General features: G+C 39.1%; 1 protein-coding gene across 7 annotated transcripts in view; it reads right to left on the bottom strand.

Annotated features, from left to right (window-relative positions):
* Positions 1–800: 800 nt before the first annotated feature.
* PIEZO2 (piezo type mechanosensitive ion channel component 2) overlaps positions 801–26,516 on the bottom strand; it is a 382,528-nt gene continuing 356,812 nt past the window's right edge. For 5 of the 7 annotated variants that reach the window (XM_039845973.1, XM_039845987.1, XM_039845963.1 and 2 more), the window contains 11 exons: positions 25,325–25,472; positions 25,013–25,227; positions 20,257–20,415; positions 18,281–18,428; positions 13,774–13,962; positions 13,325–13,417; positions 11,861–12,033; positions 10,354–10,482; positions 9,062–9,141; positions 6,334–6,517; positions 801–5,261 (listed from right to left, as the gene is read on the bottom strand). In XM_039845973.1, the coding sequence (XP_039701907.1) occupies positions 5,009–5,261; positions 6,334–6,517; positions 9,062–9,141; positions 10,354–10,482; positions 11,861–12,033; positions 13,325–13,417; positions 13,774–13,962; positions 18,281–18,428; positions 20,257–20,415; positions 25,013–25,227; positions 25,325–25,472 (1,771 nt within the window). In that variant the 3' untranslated portion in view covers positions 801–5,008. Of the gene's footprint in view, positions 5,262–6,333; positions 6,518–9,061; positions 9,142–10,353; positions 10,483–11,860; positions 12,034–13,324; positions 13,418–13,773; positions 13,963–18,280; positions 18,429–20,256; positions 20,416–25,012; positions 25,228–25,324; positions 25,473–26,516 lie in introns of those variants that run through there. The other 2 variants (XM_039845996.1, XR_005649322.1) reach the window with 2 other exon arrangements.

Raw genomic sequence — 26,516 nt, forward strand, 5'->3', positions numbered from 1 at the left:
GCTTTCCCTGGGCACTTTAAACAAACTAAGTTAGCAGCTGGTTCCAGAGTCCTGGGACGATATCAGAAGTTCCTCTGTGTCTTTTCACAACTTCCCACCAAGACCCTCCCTCTCCTTTCTTCACTGTATCTGCTCCCACTTCCACCATAACTATGTGCCTTCCTTCTGGAATGCTATGAAACCCTACCTGTGACAATTTCTAGTATAGAGCTTAGTCTTCCATAAAAGAAAGCATAAGGGGTCCCAAGTCTTACTGCAGAACTAAACTTTAACAGTTTTAGAAGTGCGAATAAACAGAAAAGGCAACACTGTAAAGGCTACTAATTAAACATTATAAGATACTGATATCTTTCTTATTACATTCGAAATAACCACTAGTGATCCCAGTCAATTCTCCAATTACAAAAACTGAGCAGCAGGAACTGAAAGGACTGCATTTGCAGATTCAGAAAACAAGAATTCGCAGGACCTTCCACTCTGACCCCATGGCTAGAGGTCTGATGGAGATGGGAGTGAGTGAGAGTCTTCTTGTCTGGGAGAAGCCATCCCAACACATGCAGAATTAAAAGAACAAATGTAATACTCAAAATTCACAAATCTGAAAAAATGTACAATACTTAAATAAGTTAAACTTTTATATGATGATTTCTATAAGTGTAGAGCATTTATATCTCTTTTGGGACACCCTGTATATAGCTTCAGATGTTTACATTAGAAAAGAATAATAATGAGCTCTGTACTCAACCCAAGGAATTAGCAAAAGAATAAAGAATAACACAAAGGAGTAAAAGAAGAAATAATAAAGGCAGAAGCAGAAATTTATAAACTACAAGGCAAATAAACAGTAGAGAAAATTACCAACCACTTTTTGAAAATACTAGTAAAATAGATGAAAAATAGTCAAATTTGAGCAATAAAATACATGGGAACATAACTAACTATAGATACTTACAGCTTAAAGTAATGCATTAATTAAAATATTTTATTAAAAAATAGCTGTCATTCCAAACAATGCAGTCTCTGAGAAGCAATCATTTGTGTACACCAACTGCACCAAAGCACTTTCAGACCAAATAATTCATTAATGTAAGCAGTCAATGTCATTTAAGTTTAATATCTCTAATTGTGAAAATAACAGTATCCTTTCCCGATGACTACTGTGTTGAAAGACTATGTTTAGAGGAATTAGGGAAGGTGAAGGCAGTAGCAACCTTGTGCTGAATGCTTCTTCAATCACTCCATATTCCCTCTCCATCTCCAAAAAAACCCCGGGGGGAGAATTGGGCTAGTAAGGGCAAATCCTACAGTGTCTGTGGCAGCAATAAGACATGTTCGTCCATGCAGGAGGAAGAAGGGAGAAGTAGTCGGTAGTCTAACAGAGCTGGGATTAGGAGCCACAGTGACGACATCGACCCCTGGATACTCAGGGAGGGGACTGTGCACAAGGTGTTGGGGCATGGGCTGAAGGGGCTGGATGCTTGAAATTAACTGACTGATGCTCTCTCCCAGGACCAGACTACATGAAGGAGAAGCTTCTGGGAATAGAGATGCAGCAGAATGGTTGCTATTGGGAAGAGGGGCCTATATAAAGGGAGTGGGGAGAACAAAGTAGGGGTTCAGAAAGGAAAGGTATATTTGTGACACTTCAGAACCAGAGGAGGGACCTCCAGAGGCCTGGAGTTAGAGTTGCTGTCCTCCTACTCCAACGAAAGTTAGGAAAACTAATGTCGCACACAAAGGAGCCACAGAAAAGACCTCTGCTTTAATCCAATACCAAATTCCTATCAGTAAAAAAGAAGAAGGAGTAGAATCAGGTCCTTGGAGGTGAGGAAGTTTACCAGAAAGATATGTTCACAAATGGCTGAAAATGGCAATCAATATTTCAAAATAAACTGAAATATATGAAGAAAGTAATAGAAGACAGTAAGGAATATTAGAAACCAGAATTTGAAAATTAGTGAAAAACAGAAACTACTTCAGAATGGATGACTAAATTGGAAGGACAATAACACAGTTCTGTCAGGGGAAGGGGTCACCTTATGGACAGGTGTGGCTGCTCCAGGCCATGCGAAAGAGGAGGACTATTGTCACTCAGTGGGAATGGGAGGAATTGTTGGTGCTCAGGGATCTCTGGAGACTGAGTGGTGGTCCAGGCCAGATTGAATGATACAGAGGTCAGTGCAGCAGCTGTGAGTTGAGGAGGGCTGATACTCAGGACACCAGAATCCTAGGGTTGAGGGTCTGGCTTTGCCTGTTGAGCAGGGTATTCGGCAAGGAAGACAGGGATCCAGAATGGGGGGTGAAGTGGATGGATGATGAGTGTCATACATGCCTTGGAACCAGCTGCAGCAACAGGGGCTGGAGCTCTTTCATCTTACTCCTATTCTGTAATGGAAATATGACCTTCACTTATTATAAGTGGGTCTGAGTGGCCCATGGGCAGAGAGGGTGATGGACACTGCAGTTTCCCAGATACCCTCTGCATGCCCACATGCCCGTGCTCATGTTGTGCCCTTGGAGGCAGAAAGCTCCAGCCGCAGGGAATGCCTCCTCAGAGATGGAGCCCCACTCAGGGGGTGGCTCAGGGGGTGGCCGATGCCTTTGCTAAGGACAAAGAAGAGCTACCCCAGTTCCTAAGGTTTCCAAAGGGTTGGGTGAAGCTCAGTTGCAGCTGCATGACCAGGCAATCTTGTCCCTCTGCCTAACCCTGCCTTCCTTGTGATCAGTGTAACTTCTGGGGCCCTTCTCACAATATCCATCTCAGAGGCTATCTCCAGAGAACTCAGTCCAAGGTGACAATCTGCTTTCATAAGGGTCATCTACTGGGCCAGGGCAGGTATTATTTGAAGCTTTGAATGTGGCTGGTGACAGCCTGACAATACCTTCATGTTGTCAGATAAGAAGTTTGGAGAGAACAGTGACCAGCTGGCCTGGATTTCCAGCCCAATGGTGGCCGAGCCAGGACTAGAAGCCAGGCTGCCTCATCTTCTGTTCCAGCTCCACTGCAGCTCATGCCTCCCGGGAAGGTGCGCTTGCCTACATTTTCTGTATGTTAATCTTATATATTTCCTTCTACACTTTCCTCCTTACACACCGGGAGGCTTTTTTATTGAAACCTGGATATAGTTTCCTTGAGGAATATTACTATTCTGGTATATTTTGACCTTTACACTTTTTTCTTGGGAGCATTTTTCTGCTTTTCTCTTTCCTAAATGTGTTATAACACGCTCTCTGGAAATTTCCTGCTGACATTTTTAAAAGAAAAAAGAAAGAATTCAGAACCAGAAGAATGCACTGTGATTCTTCCTGTTGTTGGGAAATCAGAACATGGGCCAAAGGGTTCCCTAAATGGTCTGAGTTTATTGTTACAGTGATTGAAGCGGTTTATTTCAGGGAGCTGGAAGTACGCTGGCTTTCACAATTGAACAAATATGCACTAATTCTCTAAAAAACACTGAATGTCATTTAAACTCTGCTATTTTTTTTTAAAGCTCCATATTCGGTGCAATACTTTCCTCTTTGGAAATTAATTGATTACCAGTTGTTTTCTGTTTATATTATTCACATAGAGCACCTACATGAGAAAAAAAAAAAAACCAATAAAACCGACAAGGATTCTGATCTCAGCAGATTTTTAAAAATTGTGTGTATGCAATATTGAAAACAATCACTTTTCATATCCCATGCAAAAAAAGGCAGAATGAAGAGTATTCTTAAAATGACTTTGCAAGATGTGCTTTATTTCAAGTCAGTCCTGAACCCAAACTATATAGGATCATTTTTTTTTGATATATTCTAGTCCATTCAATGATTCTTCTCAGAAACTGTATTTTACTATGGAATGAAAACTACATTTCAGTCATAAATTTCCATGCTACATTGTTATTTAATGAAGAGGTTGTATTATCAATAATAATAATTTAAGAAAAGGCCTTTTTTTTCAATTTCCCCAAGCTCAATATACATATTTCTTTCATAATTATGAACTTAAAAAAACCCGTCTCAGATGTAAAAATGTGAATTGGAATATGTAAACTCTTTGATATACCTGAAAAACAGGAAGGAAAATGTCACATACTGGAAAAAGCATTGCCTTAAATCATCAAAATGGGAAAAAGCGTGTTGAGAGATGGGGAAGGTAGAAGAGTGCTCATGACCTCAGTTAGTAAAGAGTTACAAAGTCAAAGCATTCCACATTTGCTGGGTGGCATTTTTTATCTTTCTTCCTCATGTCTGTGTTTCACCCGGAACAGTTACTCGCTGCAGCTGAACAGCCACCACCATCAGAGTCACTAGTTAGGCCTCAACAAAGTCAGTGTCCACATATCTATTTTGCTGCTTTTTTTTTTTTTCCTGAGAAGTCACTGGTGTTTAATGGAAAAAATTTTTTATTAGTCTTCAGTTAAGATAAGGCAGTAAGAGTGACACTAATGTTATCTTTTTGCTTAGAATGAGGCTTATCCATCCACTGGCATCTTCGTGGGTCATCAGCTCCCTCTCTTTCCCTCCCAGAATATGTTTAGGAGTATTCAGCCTCCTATTGCTGTTGCATATTTGGGGTGTGTTGAGGCCCATTTGGTTTCCTCACAGCAGCTTCCCCATTGGCGACAGAGCACTGTTTATTGCATTAGAGCATCTCTTCAGGAAGGGCGTAGTCCCTCCACAGGAAAACATGGCGTTTTTCCTTCTTACTTTTTCTTCTCTTCTGTTCTCTGAGGGAGGAGACACATAAATGATTCCTTCACATAGTCCATCAGAATACGAGATATTGTTGACTAAAATATAAGCCAAGTAGCCCTGATTTCAGAGAAATGGAATTACAAATTCATCAGTGCTTAACTTGCAATGTAACTTTGACTGCAAAAAAAAAAGTCAACTCCCTTTGGGCCACCTGTCAGAAGAGAAATCATTTCCATCAAACTAGAAATGCTTTAGCTCTTATGAGAATATTGTGCTTTTTAAAAACAATTCAAATGTTAACTTGACTTGCAGTCTGTGTCCTAAGGTATCAATTTGTTTTTTCTCTAGTCCATTTGATCATGGTTTCTGGTGAACGGTACAGAAATATTAATTTGGCATAGAGATCTTCCTCTAGTTCCAGTTCCCCTGTCTCTCGAACTAAAAAAATATCTGTGCACAACTTCAAAATTCGATCCACATTTGGAAGCTCTTCAAACATGATGGAGTGAGAAATGCCACTGAAGAATTCACGAACAAACTTTCCAATCACAAGGACAACTGAAGCATATAATCCCATGATACTGAAAAAAAATTAAGTAGAAATTGTATTTAGCAGTTAAATATGGTTTTAAAAACATGTATAAAAAAATAACATTTTCCTTCAAAATACATAGAAGTTACGATAAACTTATCAAAGCTTAGATTGCTTTCCCTCCAGTGAAAACATTCGCTTTTTTTTCTTTTTAAAAAGGTGATTTAAGGTAAAGGGGGTCAAATATATGGTGATGGAAGGAAATTTAACTTTGGGCAGTTAATAGACAATGTAATATACATATGATGTATTACTGAATTGTACTTGAAACCTACGTAATTTTATTAACCAGTGTCACTCCAATACATTTAATAAAGAAAAGTAATTCATGTTTTTTCTAAAAAAATGGGTAATAGAACTGTAAAACTTGAGAAATAAAAGTCCTTTGAAATCTCACATTTTGGAAATTACCAATGTTAACAGTTTCCTGTATGAACTTCAGATGGTTTTACTGCACAAATTATATGCATAAACCACATAATATATTTGGTAGAAATCCAATTGTACTATATGCACTTTTTCTGTACCTAGCACTTTTCACTTTAACAACACTTTCTCAAGATTCATTTTTATCATAAAACTTATATAGACAATGATTTCTTAAAAGGCTCATTCTAAGAAAGGGAAAACTTTCTACTTGTGCGTGTAGGGGATGTGCATGTCCTAGGGTTTCAGCATCGGAATGTGGTTAAAGGGTAACATTGGGCTTGTCCAAAACTGTGATTTCTAATTGATTCCATGTCTGCTAAATTCATAAGGAAATCTAAGCATTAAAGAGATAAACTTATGCCTATGAATTGCATCCAACTATGCCATATAGTTAAAAAGCTGGAAATACAGCTTCTAGTCCTGTCATAACTGGTGTGACTCACACAAGGCATTGTGAATTCTTTGAGACTCTGGTTCCTCATTTTTTAAGATGATAGGCCAAGGATCAGTGAAATTTAATATTTCATCTATAAAAGTGGAGAATTTAAAGAAGATAAGAGGCTTCTCATCTTCAACTTGATATGATACAGAAGCAGACTCTTGAAACTGTTAATCCATTAATGAATCCTTACCCATAGCCAGCCAGGAAGCCTAAACTTGGGGGGCTAACTTTGTCATTGAAGACCACCAGCTCCAAGGCCTGGACATGTTGATTGTACAGTCTATTTCCAGTCAGGTTGAGAACCCACCATTCACTGTTAGATTGAGTTGTATTGTCTCTGGACAAAATGATGGTGATATTCATAAAATTATTTTCTGGAAGAGGAAAAAAAATGAAATCAAGTTAGTATGAGAATTTTAGAATTTAATGCAAATCAACAGTCTTTGGATGGCAAAGCCTGGTTACTATTTATAGCATACGATTCCAGGATGTCCATGTAGACTTGTTAACAATGCAAGTAGAAAAGGAAGAGTGGGTCCGAGGTGTGTATGGGGTTTCTCTTTTTCACAAAAGAGGTCGGTCACTGTTGCTACATGTGCATGGCACTCAAATCAAAGGGACAGTGTGGGAGATCCATCACCTGAGCATCTTTGCTAATAATTCCAAACAACAAATTAGATATTTAAAAACCCAAGTCAACAAGTCTTGATTGAATTGACTGATTCATTTATAGTCCCAGCATTTATTGAGTGTCTGCTAAGAGGAAGTCATTCCGTTAAATGTTTAGGAGTTACAAAGTTGCATATAGCATGTTTCCTTATTTCAATGGGAAAAGGTCAGGTACACAAGCACGTTTGATGGGCATATGGCAACCACCATAGGATCTGCATTGACAAGGTATGTTAGCTTGAAGAGACCACTTCTGGTATGATCCATGAAGGCTTTCCAGAGGAGATGACTTCTGAGTTGAGTTTTGCTGAGTGAGAACATCAGCAGATGGAGATGAAGGAAGGATTGATGGCATGAAGCTCTGAAAGTTCTGAAAATCCATAATGAATGGTCAATGATTACATAGGGTGAATGTAAAAGAATAGTAAAAGAGCAAACAAAAAGCTTAGAGTTATGATGAATAGGTTTTTTTAAGAAGAGGTCACCCCTGCCAGTAAGAATAGAGCCTGCACTGAGAATTATGGTGGTAGACTGCAAACACTGTGAGGGGAGGGACCATATGTGCATTACTTCAAGCTAAATTCCTAGGTCATGGGATTCTAGGACAATGCCTGGCAACAAACATCTGTTTGTTAGATGGATGGATGGATGCATGGATGGATAGATGAAAAAGAGTGAGGAATAGTAGGAGACTGGTAAAGATAAAGTTCTTATCCAGGAAGAATGTGAACCACCAGAATACACAGGAGCAGGAATAATGTTGGTTCTGAAGACTAGAGAGTTCTGAGAGGGGAAATCGGGCCCTAGGGCCAGATAGACCCAGATAAGCCTGGGTTTGAATCTAGTTCTGCCACACCCTGCTTGTACAAACACAGCTGAGTATTTCACAACTGAGCCTGTTTCCTCACCCATTAACTGGTGATAACCATCGACCTATGCTAAATATACCTTGTGGTTAAGATTAAAGATAACTCAGTAAAGCTCATCAGATAAGGCCTTAGGTTACTGTGGGCAGGATCTGAAAGCACCAAGACCATGCAGTCTGGGTAACAGGACTTCATAGGCTGGACCTCAAATTACTCTCAGGCAGACAAGACAATGTGGGGAGCTGGAAAGGACCTGTAAAAGAGGAAATGAATAAACGATGCTGCGGGAATGAAAGCAAGGAGGGAGTGGTGTCTGGGGCACAGGGTACGACTGACTTTGGAAACAGAGAGGACACATCTTTCTTTGAATCTGAAGGGAACAAGATAGGGAACTATGAAAATATAAGATGTTTTGCCAAGGAGCAGCAGGAAGTGGAAGGAATAGCCGCTGGCCGGCTGGGACCATTCTGGAAGGTGATGGCAGGGAACAACCTGCTGGGGGAAAACTAATTGTTGAATAATCTGTACTCGCAGACTGCACATTTCTAGAACTACTCTGGATTGAAAGGGAAATACCAAAGTTCTCAGTGCATCCTGCAATTACTTTGCAAGACATACTTCTTTAAGAAGAAAAGCAGCAGGTGGGGGTCTGCCCAGTGCTCGCCCTTTGGGCCCTCTATCCTGCCTCTATTTATGGTTCTCTCCAGGAGTATTCTAATTGACTACTTACATCTCTACCTTTCCAGTTAAACATGAGCCATGCAAAGCCTGGTGACAGTGATGATGGCAAATGAATAAACATGAATTGGATACTGCATTGTCCTTCTACCTTGACCAGATGTACACAGCTACTCCGGTCCAGGTAATTGATTAAGTCAAACAATGCTTGATTGTTAAAAAAAAATCAAAAACATCAATTCACTCCCATCACAGTTGTATTGGGAAAATACAGTCCCTAGAGCACTGCTTGATACTTAGTCACCCATAGGCTGAATCTAGTACATTTCCTGCTATCTTTTCATTGTTCTTGTTGTGGAGTCTTTACATTTTACACTGTATGAGGCAGTATTCTGCCACAGATACGGCTGATGATAGAAACAAGTAAACAGAATGATTAATCAGTAACATAAGTCACTAAATGTGAATTTAAGTCAATCAGGTTCTATATCAACGTAAAAAGAAAATGAAGAACATGGCTCCTGGGTTAGTGAGTGATTCTTGTGGCCAGTGAACACAGCCAGGAGACTTGTGCTTCTTGCAAGTCATGTTACATAGAGAAAGAGAACTGAAAAGTAGCTTGATGAAGGCTGAAAATGCAAACTGTGGAAGTCGAATCAAAGAAGGATTAAAAAAAGTTCTGAAATGATTGCTTCTCATTCTTACCAGATAAAAGTTGCTTTATAGGTTTGGAGTTAGAGTCACTAGGTGCTTTCACGTAATATGGGTAGATCCTTTCTATAGTCCTGTATGTTAAGAAAAAAAAAGTAATTAAGTTTTAATTGTTTTACCCATATAAAACATTTTTGTTGCTATTTTGATGTTATAGCAAACAGAGAATGATGAGAGCCTTCATATAATGTCTAGTCATCATAATTTGTGGATTTTCTTTATAATCAAAATTCTCTGAAGCTGGAAAAAAAAACTCACCAGGTTCTATCCAAATGCTCATGTAAACACTATACACAAGCCAGGTAATGGCTTCAGGACTGCCAGAGATTTTCCCATGCCTGTGACTGTTTCTGAAGCAAGTGGCTGTCTTTCTTGCTAGGAGACTATCATTCATAGCAGTGACATTGAGTGCTCTTTTAATTTTAATTTTTAGGATTTCAAAAGTATCTCTAATCAAGTGGAATGCATGAACTGATCTAGTGATAAGAGTGAAGTCTGAGTTGATGACAGGTGACCCGGACTTTATTCTACCTATGCTGGGATGAGCTGGGTGAACTGAGCAGGTCATTCCATTGTTCTAGACCAGTTTTTGCATCTGAGAAGTGATGGGAGAGGATTTGACGATCTTCAAAAGCCTTTCAACTTTAGTGACTAACAAAGAATATCCGAGTCAGGAATATGTTTGAGGGCTGCATCATGGCGGTTCTTATATCCGATGCATAAAATGAGTCCAGGATAGAATGGAAGACAGAACTGGGCAATGCTGGTGGACATCTGAAACACTTCATTTAGCAGTTTTAGACCAATGGCACTTTTATCTCTTGCTAGTTTTCATATTAGAATCTAAACATTACAGTTTGGATGTGTTTGAAATGGAGTACTTATATGGAAGGATAATACATTAAGATACAATTTTTCCTTCAATTTCTGTTTACCCCTTGTCTTCCCCCTCGCCCCCTTCAGGCATTCAGTGACCCTGGGGAAGGAGTAATAGTAGAAAAGGGGTCTTGTAGGGTCTTTCCCTGGCTTTTGGCAATTGAGGTAAGATAACAGCAAGGCTTACTATTCAGAGATGAGAGCGACTCCATGGCTAGGTGGACAGAGAGTGATCGGGAAAAGAATAGAGTCTCTTTAATCCAGCACAATGAGACCTCCAAATAGAAATTCACTCGAATTATCAAAGGATAAAGAAATTTGTATTTTTTATACATGATGAATTTGTAGATAGAAATTTCTTACTAGATACACACATCTATTAAAGCTATATTAACAAACAATCAACTTACACTGGTGTTTTTGAACTTTCTGTGTTGTTGCCAGCTATCATTTTAGCTATATTCTCTCGTGTAGTATTTTCAAGAGGAAAAGAAAGCTTATCTGTTGCTATTTCTGCTTTTGCACCCAGACTCATGTTTCTGTGAGGAAAAAAAAATAACTCAATGTCAATGATTATTCACAAGTCTGGAAGAGAAATTAAAAACTCATTTGACTTAATTTTATTAACCTCACCAAGGTTTCACTGGGTTCACAATTGCCAACCCTAACCCTTTCTGTCCACCTCACCTTTCTGTCCAGCTTTTTAGATAACCAAGTTAGTAAAACCCAGAGAGGTCACAAACACCTTTAAAACAGATGGCAGGTGAGGAAGCAGAGTCTGCTGACCAAAAGAGAAACTGTCATGATGTTCTGATACAAATTTCCAAAACATTCTTTATATTAATCCAATAAAGTTGGTCTTCATGGTAACTAATAGAATCCACATTATAAAAGGAATGTTCAATCAGAAGTTGATTTTTAATATTATTGTTATTTTTTTGGTAGCTCTACAAAGAAAGGCTAAGAAGTACATTTTTGGCAGTACAGAATTCCATGTGAGGAATTGGGAACATTTAAAAGGAGAAAATAAGATTAAAAGAGTTCTTTAAGTTTCGAACTATTTTCTTCAAAATATTTCTTTACTATTTCCTTGTGAATTCAGTTTAGATTCTGCAAGGTTTTCTTCTGTACCTGTCATGATTCTTTCTTAATTCCATCAAAGAAGCTGGAACTGTGGACCCAAGTGAACCAAAAACTTGACTGACAAATAAACTTGTATAGAGCCCGAGTCACAAGACTGTGATGAAAGAAACTAAGCTAATCATCTGGTAGACTGTGTTGAGACCCTGGAACTACTTCACTAACATGTCAGGCTTTCGGATGTACGTACATTTCCTGAGACACGCTCTGTCTAAACAAGTAAAGTAGCAGCTGCTTGCTGTCCATTGATGCAGGTCAGGTGAAATCTGCCTCATCTCTCCCCTCTGCCAAGCTGCTCTCGCACCGAACACTTGGAGAAAAGATCTGCTAGGGCCCCTCCACCTCAATGTTGGAGATATGCAAGTGAGAAGTTGGAGTTTTAGAGGCTGCACTTTCTTTATTAAGAACAAACTCCAACCTTTTTGGGAAATCTTACGCTACACCCAGACTCTGTTTCATTCTATGAGTCATCACCCTCTTTCTTTTCTCTCTACTTCTTGCTCTTGTTTACAGAACTCATCGCCAACCTCTCTTTAAAAGTGAAGTTAGTAGAAAAAAGGAAAAGTAAGAAGTCCTCAGTTTTGCCAATGGTTCTCAGGCCAACCATTATTTAATAAACAAAAATTTTCGCCATACATTGAATGCATGTCTCCAAGATGCAAAGTGAACTAAGACCCACGTTTATTTAATTTTTCTGCCCTTCTATGCCCCAACCCCACCCCGCACCGAGGTTAGACTGGGGAAAGGGAAAATTATGCATGGAAATACAGTAACTACCTCTGAATACTCCATGAAAAAACAACAGAGAAGCTACTATTGGGGTCCGTGAGTTCGCTTATCATTTTCTGCTTACTGGGAGGGCTGATGGTCCATAAAGAATTTGAGTTTCCTTCCAGTTCTGCTACTGTTATGTCTTCTTTTTCATAATTTTCCAGAAATTGCATAGCACCCTGTATGCACACAAATACACAGGCATAAATAGATCATATACATGGTGATGTATAAAGAAAGTTGTTACTCTTCTTTTTAACTGACTGTGTAGAGAGGATTTCTTCCTATTAAAGAAAAATTTCTATATGAGATTGTCTTTGTATTCCTTTGCACTGACTTTGTTCCCTTGCCCACAGATACAGGCAGCTCCCAGGGGTGATGCTGCCACACCAATACAGCTGTGGAATCATTCCAATTAAACAGTAAAGAAAAATTATATGATTTAATGTCTTTTTTCCTTCCCATTAAGAGGAATTGTCCCTCTCATGAGAGAATCAAATTTAATCTACACAGGACATCCTGGCTCTGTTCTCACAGTTGCTCAGCCCTCAAGGTTAGTTTTGACAGTGTGATAGGCTGACAATTTTACAAAAAAGAAAAGCTTCTGTTTGCCTAATCGCTTTCTTTAAATAAATATTATTTGTAAAGCAAATTTTAATCATGAAAAATTGTGTTACCTTATTATTAAAAGTTGGAGTGTAGAGAAAAGAATACCACCAGGCACGTCTCTGCCACTGGAACATCATCACTGTTTTATGCAGTAGAAGATGTGTATCTACTTTTTTATCATTAAAAAGTCTATATCCTTTTTCATTTACGTTTTACCTTGAGAAATTTTTATGCTATGCATAAAAATTGTAATGATTTTTTTTTATTATTACAAGTTGCTTGAAAAATAGTTAGATAACATAGCATGTAAATAAAATATAAAGTGGAAGCCCCCTTCTATTACAGCTACCCTAGGGAAGCCAGTGCTAATCAAATTCACTTCATACGTCTGTGGTGACTTATTTAACCAGTCCCTAATGGTTGATATCTCAAGTTGCTTCGAGTTTTCACTGATACAGAGAGTGCTATCAGAAGTAGGTACCGACATAGTGCTTTTTCCATATTTCAAATTACTTCTTTAGGATAGATTACCAGATTAGACCCGCCAGTCAAAGGGATCACTATCTACCACAATTTTTAAAAAGTTTTAAAATTTATAAGGATCAATATTTGTTGAGCTTACATTAAAATGTTCTGAATTAAAATTATGTTTTTTTAACATTTACATCCAATAATACAGACATAATATCTTAGATTATCAAAGTGGCCAATAGCCAGGAATCTGCTGTGTACAACTGATAATCTCTAAATAGCTCTGCCCACCCACACACAGGCCATAGCAAAGTAGTGAGTAATATGACAACCAGACAGCTCATCTAGATGGAAGATCTTCTTAGAGATCTATTATATACATTTACTTACAGTGTCCCTAGAGAAAGTTCTTACAAAGTTATTATACTTTTGCTGGTCCATAACTTTCAGCTGGCTTTGCTGGGCACTCATTGTGAAAATAGGCTGGAAAACAAGATGCACAGTGTTGTCAATATCTGGAGCTCTTCTCTGCATCCTGGGTTAGAGGGAAAATATTTACATAGTACGTCACCCACTGGGTACCCTGTGGCTACTGGCCTCAGAGATCTCTTTTTGAACTGATTATTTCTAGGCTCAAAACCAGAACAGAACTATTCTTTCACTGTCTTCTGCACCTTATTTAAAATACCATATATTTGCTGAACAGTCAAAATTTAGATAGGAAATATGAATCGGCAAAACCTAACTACACCTCTTGTAGGTGGTTATCAGGAAAGGGTACCACATTAGGTAAGGTACTGATAGGTGGGTGAGACCTGGAGGAAGTGCACAGTGATTACCTGGTAACCTCCCAGGGTAATTGTGACTGAGACATCCAGGGGCTGGTTAATCACCCCAGCGACAGATTTGATCAAAGACATGAAGAGAAGAGGAAACCAGACTATACAGATGAGCAGAACGATGATCATGCCTCCCATGCCATACTTCACTACTTTCTTTTTCTTCTGCCCCCGGGGCTGAGGGTATCTCTGCAACAGAAGAGTTTACACAAGGCTCAGGCCACTGTGCCCTGAGAAACAGGTGGGGAGGACAAGTGCTCTTCCCATGGGGTTGTTACTCGATATAGTCCTGATACTGCTCTGCTTGCTCTGAAGTGGGGAGAACAATCTTGTCCTAACCTGGGACGAAGTTAGGCAGTGATGTGAAGCTGTAATAAGCTCCCTACAGGTCCCTATCATGGTACCAAGGGGAACCAACAAGACCTAAGTGACTTCTTCCTTCGCACTGTTCTGTGAGTTTTGCTGGTAATGAACCTAAGGACCAATGGATCAAAAACTCTGCTGAATAAAGCCTCTGGTTTTATGAGATCATGTGGGAGAAAAACATTTTACTTTAAATTCCTGAATATTCAAAAGCTGTGCCTTTCAACTGACCCTTCACCCCTTTAGGGGATGGAAAAACATTTTCAACTTCATTCACCCCACATGCTGTCAAAACAATGTTGTTCAAGTCATACAATAAGATCTGTAGGATCAGACCAGCCCTCTTCGTAGCCATGACTCCACAGGGGCCCTTGCTTCGGTGATGTGCCGAGTGGGGTAGGGTTAGGGGTGATGGTAGGTGTGTGTGTGTCACATAGGGACATGCTCCTGTATAAGAGCAGCGCACTTGGTAGAGGCTGGAATCACTTCCATTTGCTTTATGAAGGACCTACTAAGCACTGTCTTAGAGGCTATAGGAGAGGTAGAAGGAGCCAGCTTTGCTGTCTGATGTTAAAACTGCTCAAGCTCTATATGCATATTCTTTGCTTAAATGTTGCTTCTCAGTGACCTATTCTCCTTCCAGGATGACCTTTGAAGTTAGGCTATATACATAAGACGGAGGTCATCCTTACTCCCCAGCCTGGCAGTGAGATTTATCCTGGGGCTCACACTCCCTCAGGAGGATGTGCTCATTTTAGTAGGTGACGGTAAGGAAAAATAATCCACATTCTACCAGGAGGCACTGAGCTCTAGGTTACAAGCTAAGAGAGAGGTTTGGAAGTCAGCAGACCACCCCGAGGCTTGAAAAATACAGCCACAAGGGCCCTACAAACTTTAACACTCAGTGGTCACTGCAGATGCTCTTGGAAACAAGCATACGGGCAGAACTGGAGGGCAGATCAGAGCCAGTATGGAGAGCGCCATTCACTCAGGGCACAGGAGATACTGCTTCTAAATGACTCTGCTGTAAAGTTGTGAGAGGTTCAGATTAAAGACTATATTTTGATATCTTTGCACTGGAATTTGATATTGTTGCTTAAAATTTTTCTATTTTGAAAGAAAAACTAGAATATTTAAAAATTGGAAATATATACTCACACACGCATGGATTTGCTTTTTCATTATTTTCTCAATGTGGCGAGTTTAGACAATGGGCCACTCAACCCACTCTAACAGCACACCAGTATTACATAACGTAGAGTTTTGTGGGCTAAAGGAGATTTATCTACGTTTGCCAAGAACAGTTTGGGTCTCTTCTGACTGAGGTGGGATGGTGTTGGCTCCTCTCCTGAAGACCAGTGTTTTTGCAGGCCCTCCCCCATTCTCCCCTTCCTCCTGCTCACCCCTGTATGCATTTCCCAGGGCAGAACAGGGACAAGACTTTTGACTTCTATCTAATTAGGAGGCTACTTTTCCCTTCAATTTCAAAGTGAAGTCACCTTCCTGTCCTATGCTGCTCCATCACACCTTTCCTAGTTAATTCAACTCTTAACCGTATTTCCAGTTTGCAGTTCCTGCCACATTTCCAAACAGCTTCCTAAACTGTTTTGGGAAGTAGCTGCATGAAAATTATTGTAAAAAAATGACTAGGAATAAGTGGCCTGCAATGTGTGTGCTTATGCCCACATTTTGCCTTCTAGGAAATTATTCTTTCTTCACAAAGTACATTCATAAAACCCCAGGAACATATTATATTTAATATGGAATAATTTCCAAGAAAAGTTACTTTTAAAAGAAGCTTACTCTTCTTCTTCATACCAGACAAGTGATCATCATTGGTAATGTCAGTCTCTTAAAAGATAGAGTGGACACTAGTGCCAGCTTCGTTTAGATGCCCTAATACTTACTCTGGGATATCTAAATTTCACAGGATGTTTTACCATATGTAATTTAAATAGCCATAGATTTAGCATAAGATAGAAGTATATATTTAACTAGAGGATATACATTAAAATGAAGCTTTTTGTTTCTTAAAGATAAAATAAAAAGGATAATTGCAAGTCTTTTGTTGGGCAGGAATGCCTAGTGTTCTATGGCAGAATGACCCTGTCCTTTATAAAGTAGATGGCAGCGGGTGTGACTGCCTCACTACAGTGTTAAGAAGATGGTCACCTGTTTCCCTCAAAGGCAGTAACATACATGAGCTCACAAATGGAGCAGCCATAGCTGCTCACATGCAAGGTGGTCCTATATTTGTGAGGGACAGTCATGTGAGGTCTGATTCAGAACCCTCCCTTCTAAGAACTCCTCTCCTGTTCATCCAGAGAAAGGAATCCCATAGTTTCTGGGGCCCTTTGGGCAGCCTCTGGTCTTGGAATGCCATCTCTCTTGCTCTCGATAGATGCATTCATCTATTTCATGGAGAAGACAGGCTATCGGGCATGAGTTTGTTCACTGACCGTCTCTCTTTCTCCAACTTTCTGTAGGATGGTTGTTCCTCTTTGCCACTATCAACTTGTTGATTCATGCCTCTGAGTCCGTGCTTTCTAGGCCCTCATCTGGACCTTCCTCTTTTGGCTCTGATGCTAAGAAGTTTTACTTTACTTTTTTCTACTGGTCCTTTCCTTACCATCTGAAAGTTGTTCAGATCCTCTCCATTCTGAAGTGATCCTCTTCACTTGCCTCTCTTTTGAGCTGACTCTCTCTCTCTTGCCTTTCCATTGCCTATACTTGGTCCCTTCAAAATGGCAGTGACAGGAATGATCCCAGGCCAGAGTGTCCAGTAGCAAGCAGCCCAAACTATGGACCCATAGTATCCATAGTTTGTGAGCAGATAAAATGGTTGTTACTTTTAAACCACTAAGTTTTGAGGTAGATTTTTAGCAGCAACAGACAATTGCTTTAAAACCTGTTTAATAAATGGCTCTAGGAGCTGGAAGCAGACCTAGTGCTTTCTCACACAGAAGTTTCACGATGTAAATTCTCCTCTGTGTGACTTTGTGTGTATGTGGGTACCTCTCAGCAACCATCTCCTGAGGCAGTCAATCTGTAATGGGGTAGCTTTGATTGTTAGAAAGTTCTCTATGTTCCATTGAAACTTACTGGAGCTTTTGCCTACTTGTCTTAATACTATCTTTTTGAATCTCACAAATTAATTTGAATTTTTTATCTATTTTTCAATATTTCAAAAAGTTAAAAACAGCTCTTTTTTTGGTCTCCCCCATTTTTTCTACTTCAGACTGAACAATATTTGCTTCTTTCTATTTTTCCTCATATGTTATGATTTCCAGACCCTTTGCCACTTCAATTTCTACTGTCAATATTCATATGAGATCGGCTCTCATAGTCTCTGTCACTATATCAATTCTTTTACTCCTTAAAAATCAAGACAAGCTAATATGATCTGAAATATACTGCCAGCCTCATCTCCTTCACTTCCATAAGCCCCACAAACACAGAGGCCGCAGTACAATAGGCCCCATAACTATAAAGCTGAAATCCCCAGGAAAACTGCAAAAACATTAGAAATTATGTGGACTAGAGGGGACTTGTCCAAAGACGATAATAATGAGATGAGAAAAAGAAGACATTTCACACCATGTCAGCTAATGTTGCTTAAATATTTCTACTGCTATTATGCAACAAGCTTCTGTTTCATGTGTTAAACTTTTGAAAAATCCAATAAATAATAGTAATTCTATCCACATTCAATCTACAAAAATAATATTTGCACTTTAAATATTTGCACAAAGCAGTTACATTGTCTTTCATCAAGGAGTGTGTCAAGGGGTGAGCCTGAGTCCACTTTTCTCTACCGTATCATATTCTTTCTACTCCTGAATGAGCCATTTAAGAATTATTGGGTCACACAGCAATATATCATTTTTTTTCTTTTAAAAATAGCTACAATATGCAGTTGCCAAAAGAAGAACACATCTGGATACTATCGCTGACTAAGACAGCATTGATTCCAAAATTTGCAACTCTAATGGGGTGGAAAACAATGGGACATTTATAGATCCTAGTAGTTTTTGCCTTTGTATTTGTTTATTTGGCCACAAAACTTGCAGAAGTTCACATTAATCTTATAACTAGCCTGCATGTAAGAGAAACAAATAAGGATAAGGCATTTTTATTGGCTTACTTTTTCTGACTCCCGCCAACACTTTAGGATGAATATGTGAGCATAGATGTCCTCCACACAGATCCAGCTGGAGAGGCTCAAAGTTGTGTCTGTCCACACCCAGTCCATCACAGCCCTCAGCTCAGTCAAAAAAGGAACGAGGCGGAACCTGGCAGAAACCATGTCTTGTTAGAGAGATAGTAGTTGTGGGATGGCCCCCAATACCCAGCCAACTCTGGGGGCTCATGTACTTCCTTATTGTTTTAGCCCTTATGACTTAGGAAAAATTCTCACAGTGACCCTTATGGTAAAATCCAACTTGGGATACACTGCTTTTCATTATAAGTCTGATAAATGGATTGCTATTTTCCATTCCTTTCTATTTTCTTTTCTTTTTCTTTTTTTTTCTTTTTTTTTTTTTTTTTTTTTTTTTTTTTTTTTTTTTTTTTTGCTGATGGTCTTAACAAGCAGGAATTCCCTTTTAAAATAAATTTGAAGGTGTCTTCTTCAATTCCTTTTCTTTTATAAAATCTTATAGTTTTCATTGTATAGATCTTTCACTTCTTTGGTTAAATTTATTTCTGTGTTTTATTGTTTTTGATGCTATTGTATATGGAGAGTTTTCTTTATTTCTTTTTCAGATGTTTTGCTGTTAGCATATAGAAACACAGCTGATTTCTGCATGTTGTTTTCATATCCTACAACTTTACTGAATTAGTTGATTAGTTTCAAAAAATTTGGGTGAGTCTTTAGAATTTTCTATATAAGATCATATAATCTGCAAATAACCATAATTTAACTTTTTGAAACATTTATTTGTTCATGTTACAAGAATCTGTTGGTCATAGGATTATTGACTTTGTGGGGGCTTTGCTGTTGAATGAGCTAGGGAAGGCAATACACCTGGTAAGTGAAAGATGAAGGCAAAAGAGACATCAGAGGGAACAGGACATGTTATTGAGGGCACACAGTAGGGCTCACAGCTGATGGACTTACTAGATGATGAAGGCTAATGGTATTCTGACTTAGTCTCTTGTATTTCGGTTGGGAATGGGCTGACTTGGGTTCCTCTTGAGTCTAGGGACTGTTCCTTGTTTCTTTACTAACACAGAACTTCTTCAGACTAGATGGCCTGGGTTCATCCCAGAGCCCTCACAGCAGCTTGGGTTACCACTTGGAATTCTCCCTTAGGCTACTCAGCATTGTCAAGAGAGCATTAATTCAACCCCTTGAATAAATATAAGCCATCTCTCCACCCACCCTCCCACTACCAGACTGCACTAAGTGAAACACTGTTCCACATAGGGAGGTTCACAACATCTGAGCATGCTCAACACCTCTTTTGTGACTAAGTCACCAGTCCCTATGTCTGGTGCTAACTAGAAGCCAGCTATGTCAGGAGCAGCCTGACTCTTTATGCCATGGTCTAATTTCTGAAGAAATAGAGAGGAGATGCTACCAATGAAATTCTCATATGTAAGAGCTATACCTCTCCTTTGAGCAGCTAACTTACTATCAAGAATAAGCAAGTTATGTGGCATTCAGGTTGATGTTAGCGGGGATAAATGGCCCTTTTTAATGGATATTAAAAAGACTTATTGTAGTTGCAAAATTCTGAAGGCATTTTGGAAAAGTCCAAGCTCTAAATATTCTCTTCCATTGTGCCCTGAAATATATTAATACTTAAGGATCATGTATCCCAATTTTTCATCCCAAATATTACCACAGTAATTATGCAGGATACAGAAACAGATAATTAACCCACATGAATGATCCTAAAACAACATCCTGGCTAGGTGTGTGGCAACTACACATAGAAAGGTATTCCAAGAGGCATATCTGTTCTTTTAACATTTTAAGAGTTCCATAACGATCTTATATTGCTGTACATCGGCATTCATTCTCTTCTTGTTACTTCCCCTTTGTAGGAAACAAAATGCCTTTCAATTGCCAGCCTCCCTTGTGTCACTGACTGTGACAACGTAGAGTATCCTTACCCTTGAAACAAGAAGAGGTTGACGTAATTATAGCTCTTTGTGAGGAAGTTCCCCAGGACTCGTGTTGGGTAGCCACAGCGGATTTGGTAAGCAGACAACCCAAAGTAAACACATTTTACAAAGTACCAAAGCTGAGCAACCAGGTTTTGGCTGAATTTCCTAAAATATAAAAATTCAGAAAAGTAAGGGAAAGGAATACTCTTTAGGTACAAAGGGATATCAGTTTAGGATTAAAAACAAACAAACAAACAAACACCCTAATTGCCCCTCTGATATTTAATTCAATTATAAGAAATTCTCTATACATAGTTGATCATGTCAAAGGTAAAAATTAGGGTAATAAAATCTAATAAGTAAAAAAAAATCTTATAAATGGTACCTCTAAGGTATCAGTGCATTAGTCAGTTGTTTAAGTCATACTTAAAATAAATTACTGTTAAGTAAATTTACTAGTACCATTTTATCACAACGTGAATGCTGCTGCTACCCTGGTTTAAACTGAAGCTCATCAAAGAAAAAACAAAGTGTACAACCATAGTACTGTGAGATTCATGAATGCTAGAATAAGTTCGAGCAAAAATAGTGGAACTAAATTTCACACTAGAAAAAATCTGGAACACATTTTCAAAGATGTGAAATGGGACCTTTTTTTTTTTTTTTACTTTGAATAAGTATAGCATTCTTCAAAAGCCTTAAACATGGTCAGTACAAATTTTAAAAAGAAAATAAAAAAAAAAAACTTTTGACTTTGCAATACCCAAGTATTCCTTGTGTTTAATTTAAGGGCAGTACTTGAATTTCTTAAAGCATGAGCATTGTAGTGTTCTTCATATTATATTTTGGATCTGTCTTAACTTTGAATTTTATTATTAGAAGAAACCATGTATTATTTTTAACTGAAAATAGCTATTCTTTAGTTGACAAGATCTAAGAACAAGCCAGGAATGCATGGGCCTATGTGTCTGGGAGCCCTAGGAGCCTCTATGTAGATCTCAACAACTAAAGAACTCAACAATATTGCTTACAAATGTCTCCCCTATAGAGAAACCCAGCTTTGGTATTTCAGGACCTAATGTATTCATTTAACTATATTTAACCATAAACTAGCACTTGACAAGTTATCAATAAAAATATCAAATCCTTTACAGAGAGCTCATTCAGCTATTCATTGCCTCACTCTTTTTAGGAACTGTTTACACTGGTAGAATATTAAGAGAGAATGTTCTTTTAGTTCTCTAGAGATATACCCTTAGATTTTATAGGTAATTAATATGAAAATTGCAAGAAGAATTCTTCTATAGCTATCAAAGTTATAGTCAATGTCATAAAACTGCATTGCCTTCTATGCCTTATGAAAGGACAAGCCCATGTTTTATCCATTAATTTTTTTTCCTCTTACAACCTATAAGTGTGTCAACTTGGAATAAGTTATAGCTAATCTGTAGTTCCTGAAGTAATCAAGTTAAGCCTAAGTGGAAACATTAACATTATCTTACACTGGAAGATTTATTTGGTGGTGTCTACATGTTTTATCGCTGGAGGCTGAAGTCATGCCTTACTCATCTTTACGTCTCCCTCAGCACCCACCGCACAGTGCTTTGTAGATTGCAGGCAACCCCTGAATGTTTGTGGACTAAATAATGTGCATATCCATAGAAAAAGACATTTATCAGATTAATTATTCAAGATACTTGAGCTTCCTAATGCTCAATACTATGACTAGTAGCCATAGCGTTCATCTGCGTAGCTTAAAAGACTCCTAATCTATTTTTTCCTTTATTCTTTTCTTGTTTTGAAAAGGATTTAGAAAGTATGACTATAATAAATGTTTTTATTTGCACAATAATGAATTAAATTTTCAGTAACAATATTTGAAGGAGAAAAATGAATTTTGGATGTTAAGTAATGGCAGCACGATTTGAAATGTCAAGGAATTATGTTATCACTGACATGCTGGCAATGAAGACAGAAGGCTCACCAATCCTAACATATCTTGAATTAAATATCCAAAAATAAAGATAGAATAATTTGTTTTGCTAGGAATAGCTATCAGATGAAGCTTAAAGGTGACATCTAGCAGAGATACGATCGCTGTGGCCATAGTTTTGTGATTATCACAGAGCCTTGAGCCCTGGCAGCCCATTGTATGGGCCTTCCCACTTGGGGATAAGTACATGCTTTATTCATGTTGACATCATGTTCCTTTTTACCCGGTTTACTGCTCTGGACATAGCAGGTAAATGTAAAATCGATTTGAATATATGTGACTATAAGTCACCATAGGAAAAGCTTTCATTCATTCAGGCGAAACAAACATTTCAGCTCTCTTTGGTTTGGAAGGTGTTGCTATGTTGTTAATCTCTTCAAAAGGCTGGTAGGACAGTGTGGTAGACAGAATAATGACACTCTCCCCCGCCCCCCACACACGCACACCAAGACGTGTATGTCCTAATCCTCAGAACCTATGAATATGTTACCTTATGTGGCAAAGTGGACTTTGCAGATGTAATTAAGGTTAAGGACCTTGAGATGGGGAGCACATCCTAGATTATCAGTGAGTCCTTAAAGGGTGAGAATCTTTTTCAGCTGTGGTCAGCAGGAGACTTAACAATAGGGGAGTCAGAGAGATGTGATTAGAAAAGGACCCTTTGTTGCTTGTTTTGAAGATGGAGAAAGGGGCCATGAGCCAAGGAATGTGGGCACCTCTAGAAACTGGAAAATGCAGGGAAGTGGCTTCTCCTCTAGTCTTTAGAAAGAAAGGCAGCCTTGCTGACACCTTGGTTTTAGTCCAGTGAGACCTGTGTCAAACTCCTGACCTCCAGAACTGTAAGATGATAAATTTCATTGTTTTTAGCCCTAAAGGTGTGGTGATTTGTTCCGGCAGCAATAGTAAACTAATACAGGCCGGAGCAAGGAAACTATTTGGTGATTTGATCCTGCTAAAGTGTCTCTCTAGGGCTTTGCCATTGCTAAATTTCTGGAAGCACGAGTTTCTACAAGGCCTGGTAGAGAATGCCTATTCAATGCTTTTGAATGTCAGAGAAATTATCAACATTCATCATCCAACTACCATGGGTGTTGAATTGGGTTTATTTATCTGAATTGAGAGATAGCTATAACTAAATATTTATAGAGAAAATTATATTTATTCTATTTTAAAGACTAGCAAAGATGACATAACATTTTCATGAGCAAATTCTAATATTTTTACAAACAGCTTGCCTTAATCTGAATTAATTTTATCATCTGATATATGTTTACTCCCCAACATACAGTGTGGAACAGGAGACTTACTGGGCTATTGGGAGATTTCTAGGTAACAATCCTTTATTTAGTTAGTTCTACTTTAGACTAAAAAGAAATAATCATTTTTCCTTTTAAAATATCTTGCATTGTCATCATTTATTATTACGAAGCAATAATTCCTATATTAAAATCCAAAGTTCAAAGCCTAAACATTCAAGTGAGAATGGACAATTTGTTCCAGTTTTGTTAGACCAGATTTGGATTTTCTCTTAGGAACTACACTTCGGTTGGTTTATAAGCCACATAGGCAAAATCTGTTTTCATTACTTTCCATTCACACCTCCAAAAAATGCTATTAGCCAGCCTCGTCGACATGTTATTCATAAAGCGTGGCTATAAATGACTCTGAGGTATGAGAAAAAGATCAAATTAATGTTACATACAAAGACTTTTTAATATGCTTATTAAAAATATCATTTCTATTACATTAATTGGACAATTCTATAGTTCCTTTCTGTGGACCCTTTACTTTTATAACCTAACAGAGATGATAGTTCCTGTTATAGCTATAGCCCTTGTTTTTCTGTTACTGATTGACACATTTATTTGTTCATGCATTAAGCACCAAGTTGGTCCCAAGTACTGTTATGGGTGGAGGTGTGGGGTCTAAAGAGTAAGGAGGATGAGGCACTGCAGGTTGGAGATGGGAGAGAAGGGGAGGGCCAGAAGGGCTTTGAGATTTGGGAGGACATGGTGCCTTTTGGGAATTGAAGGTCAATACAGAGGATGATTAGGGTTCAAGGTGATAGAAGGAAAGATGGCAGCCAGCTACCTCCTAGGATCTTACCAGGACTTTTCTTATCAAACTTTAGGCTGGTCCTTTTAAATCTCCCATCTCCATCCCATCTAACCAGCAGTAATAGTTGCAGCAACAGCAGCAGTGTCATGGCATTGTGGGTCTGCCCACCTCCTTCCCTCTGTGCTGAGACTGTGCCAGGAGCTTTCCAAACAGCATTACATTTAACCATCGCAACTACCCTATGAGGCAGACACTGTTATCATCTGCCCCCGACACATACACTGTCCCTCTAGACTTTATTCTACCAGTTAAACATTCTCCATTTTTTTCATCCACTTCTCAATGGCACAGTCTCATGTCCTTTCATCCCAAGACTATGTTCCAATTTATCTCTGTATCTACTAAGGTGTAAAGACAATCACAGAATAAGAACCCTAGGTTTGCTCTGATCCTTAAGGTCGTCACCTCTCTTCTTCTGACAACCATATTTCTATAAATGCAAATAAACATGTAATAAAAATATTTTCGAGGAGTCAATTCACACTTTGGATCCATATTAATTAAAACCTCTAACATTTCCCACCCGAGGGGCTGCTCTGCTATGCCGCTGCCTTTACCTGGTGATTCTACTGTGCTGATGCATATGGAGTGATAACCTTATGAATATGTTGCATTAACGTGACCCGTGGCTCCAGGTTCCAGAGACCTTACCTCTCAGTCACACCGGGCAAGATGAAGAACATCCAGAAGTGAATTCCAAACACAAGAATCACCTGGAAAATAACCTTTCCCAGTACCGTCTTCCTGAGGTACAGTGCTCGGTCCACCACCATGGTTCCAAACTGAATGAGGACCATTACCAGAAAAGGCCCGGGGACCTGGTCCTCAGACAGTGAAGAGGTGATGTCTGCCGCTGCTGAGTGTTTCTGGGAAGAAAACAACAGGTTCAGGTCCGAGTGGCATTTCACAGGACAGCATCATTATTAGTCAGTAGATGTATGGTGGCCTTCACTCTCAACCTACCCCAAAAGCCCAAAAGCCAAAGACAATGATGATGAAGTCAACAGTGTCAGCCAAGAACATAAGCACATACACGTCGGTCACAGCGCTGTAGTCTGGGTGGATGAGGTTGTAGAAGAACTGTCTGATGGGCACATATATTTGCAGAGTCCTGCAAGAAAAAAACCCCATCCACTTGCTTCAGAAGGGGCAGGATGGGAGAAATGACCAGCTACTGCAATTGTGCTGTTCCTATACGTTCCTCTTTACAACCAGGACACACTGCCCTCTCTCAGCCTCAGGACAGTCCTGCTGGGGGCAGCTCCTGCTCTAACAGAGGGTATAAGAGTTCATTGCCAAGGTAGGGACTGCAGCCCTTTTTCCCGATGGGACCATAAAACTTTTCTCTTGCCTGAAATGCAATAGAGTGGTATAAAGCCCCAGAATTTAGATGCCTGGTTTGTCACCTAATTTCCTCTTGCGAGACTTTGAGCCGCTACTTAATTCTCCATGCTTTTGTTTCCTCTTCTATAAAGTGTAGGTAATAATAAGACCTGAGGCACAGGGCTGGGGTGAGAGATAAACGGGAACACATGAGGGCGCTTAGACCTGATGCGCTTAGACCAGGTCGTCATCAGGCAGTCCTGTCTCTATCCTTTTTGGGTCCTGGACCTCTCCTGGTTCTCAGGTAGTGCCTTGGGCTTTTGAGCTCATCTCACTATATCCTTTATTACCATGTTGTCCTGGCTCTGGCTTGTCTGTTCGGCTTCTGCCCTATCTTTATTGTGCTCTGGGTTCCGCCTTCAATTCAAGGCCATGTTCAAGTGTGGACGGCTCTCTTGGTCTCAACCTACGTTCAGGGACAGCCCTGCTGCATGTTCTCCATTCTCATACCTCATCTGCTGCTTGTCTGCATCCCTAACCCTGGGGAGGGACCTGTGCGTTTTGTTGGAGACTGGCTATATGACAATGAACAAACCATTTCCCCACCATGTGTCTCAGTTTCCCCTAAGATGAAAGTATATTTCTAAGGCCCTGACAGTTTTGACATCAAATTCCTCTGTCCAATTAGACTTTACCATGATAACGCCTGGCATTACATACCGTGAGCTCCAGAAATTACTTATTTATCCTGTTCGAATAGAAAGTTGTGTTTATAGATATAAAAATGAATCATACTTATTGAAAAGTGATTTTTAAAAACAATACAATAATG

Source organism: Pteropus medius, unplaced genomic scaffold (assembly GCF_902729225.1).
Source record: "Pteropus medius unplaced genomic scaffold, Ma_sr-lr_union100, whole genome shotgun sequence".
NCBI lineage: Eukaryota > Metazoa > Chordata > Mammalia > Chiroptera > Pteropodidae > Pteropus > Pteropus medius.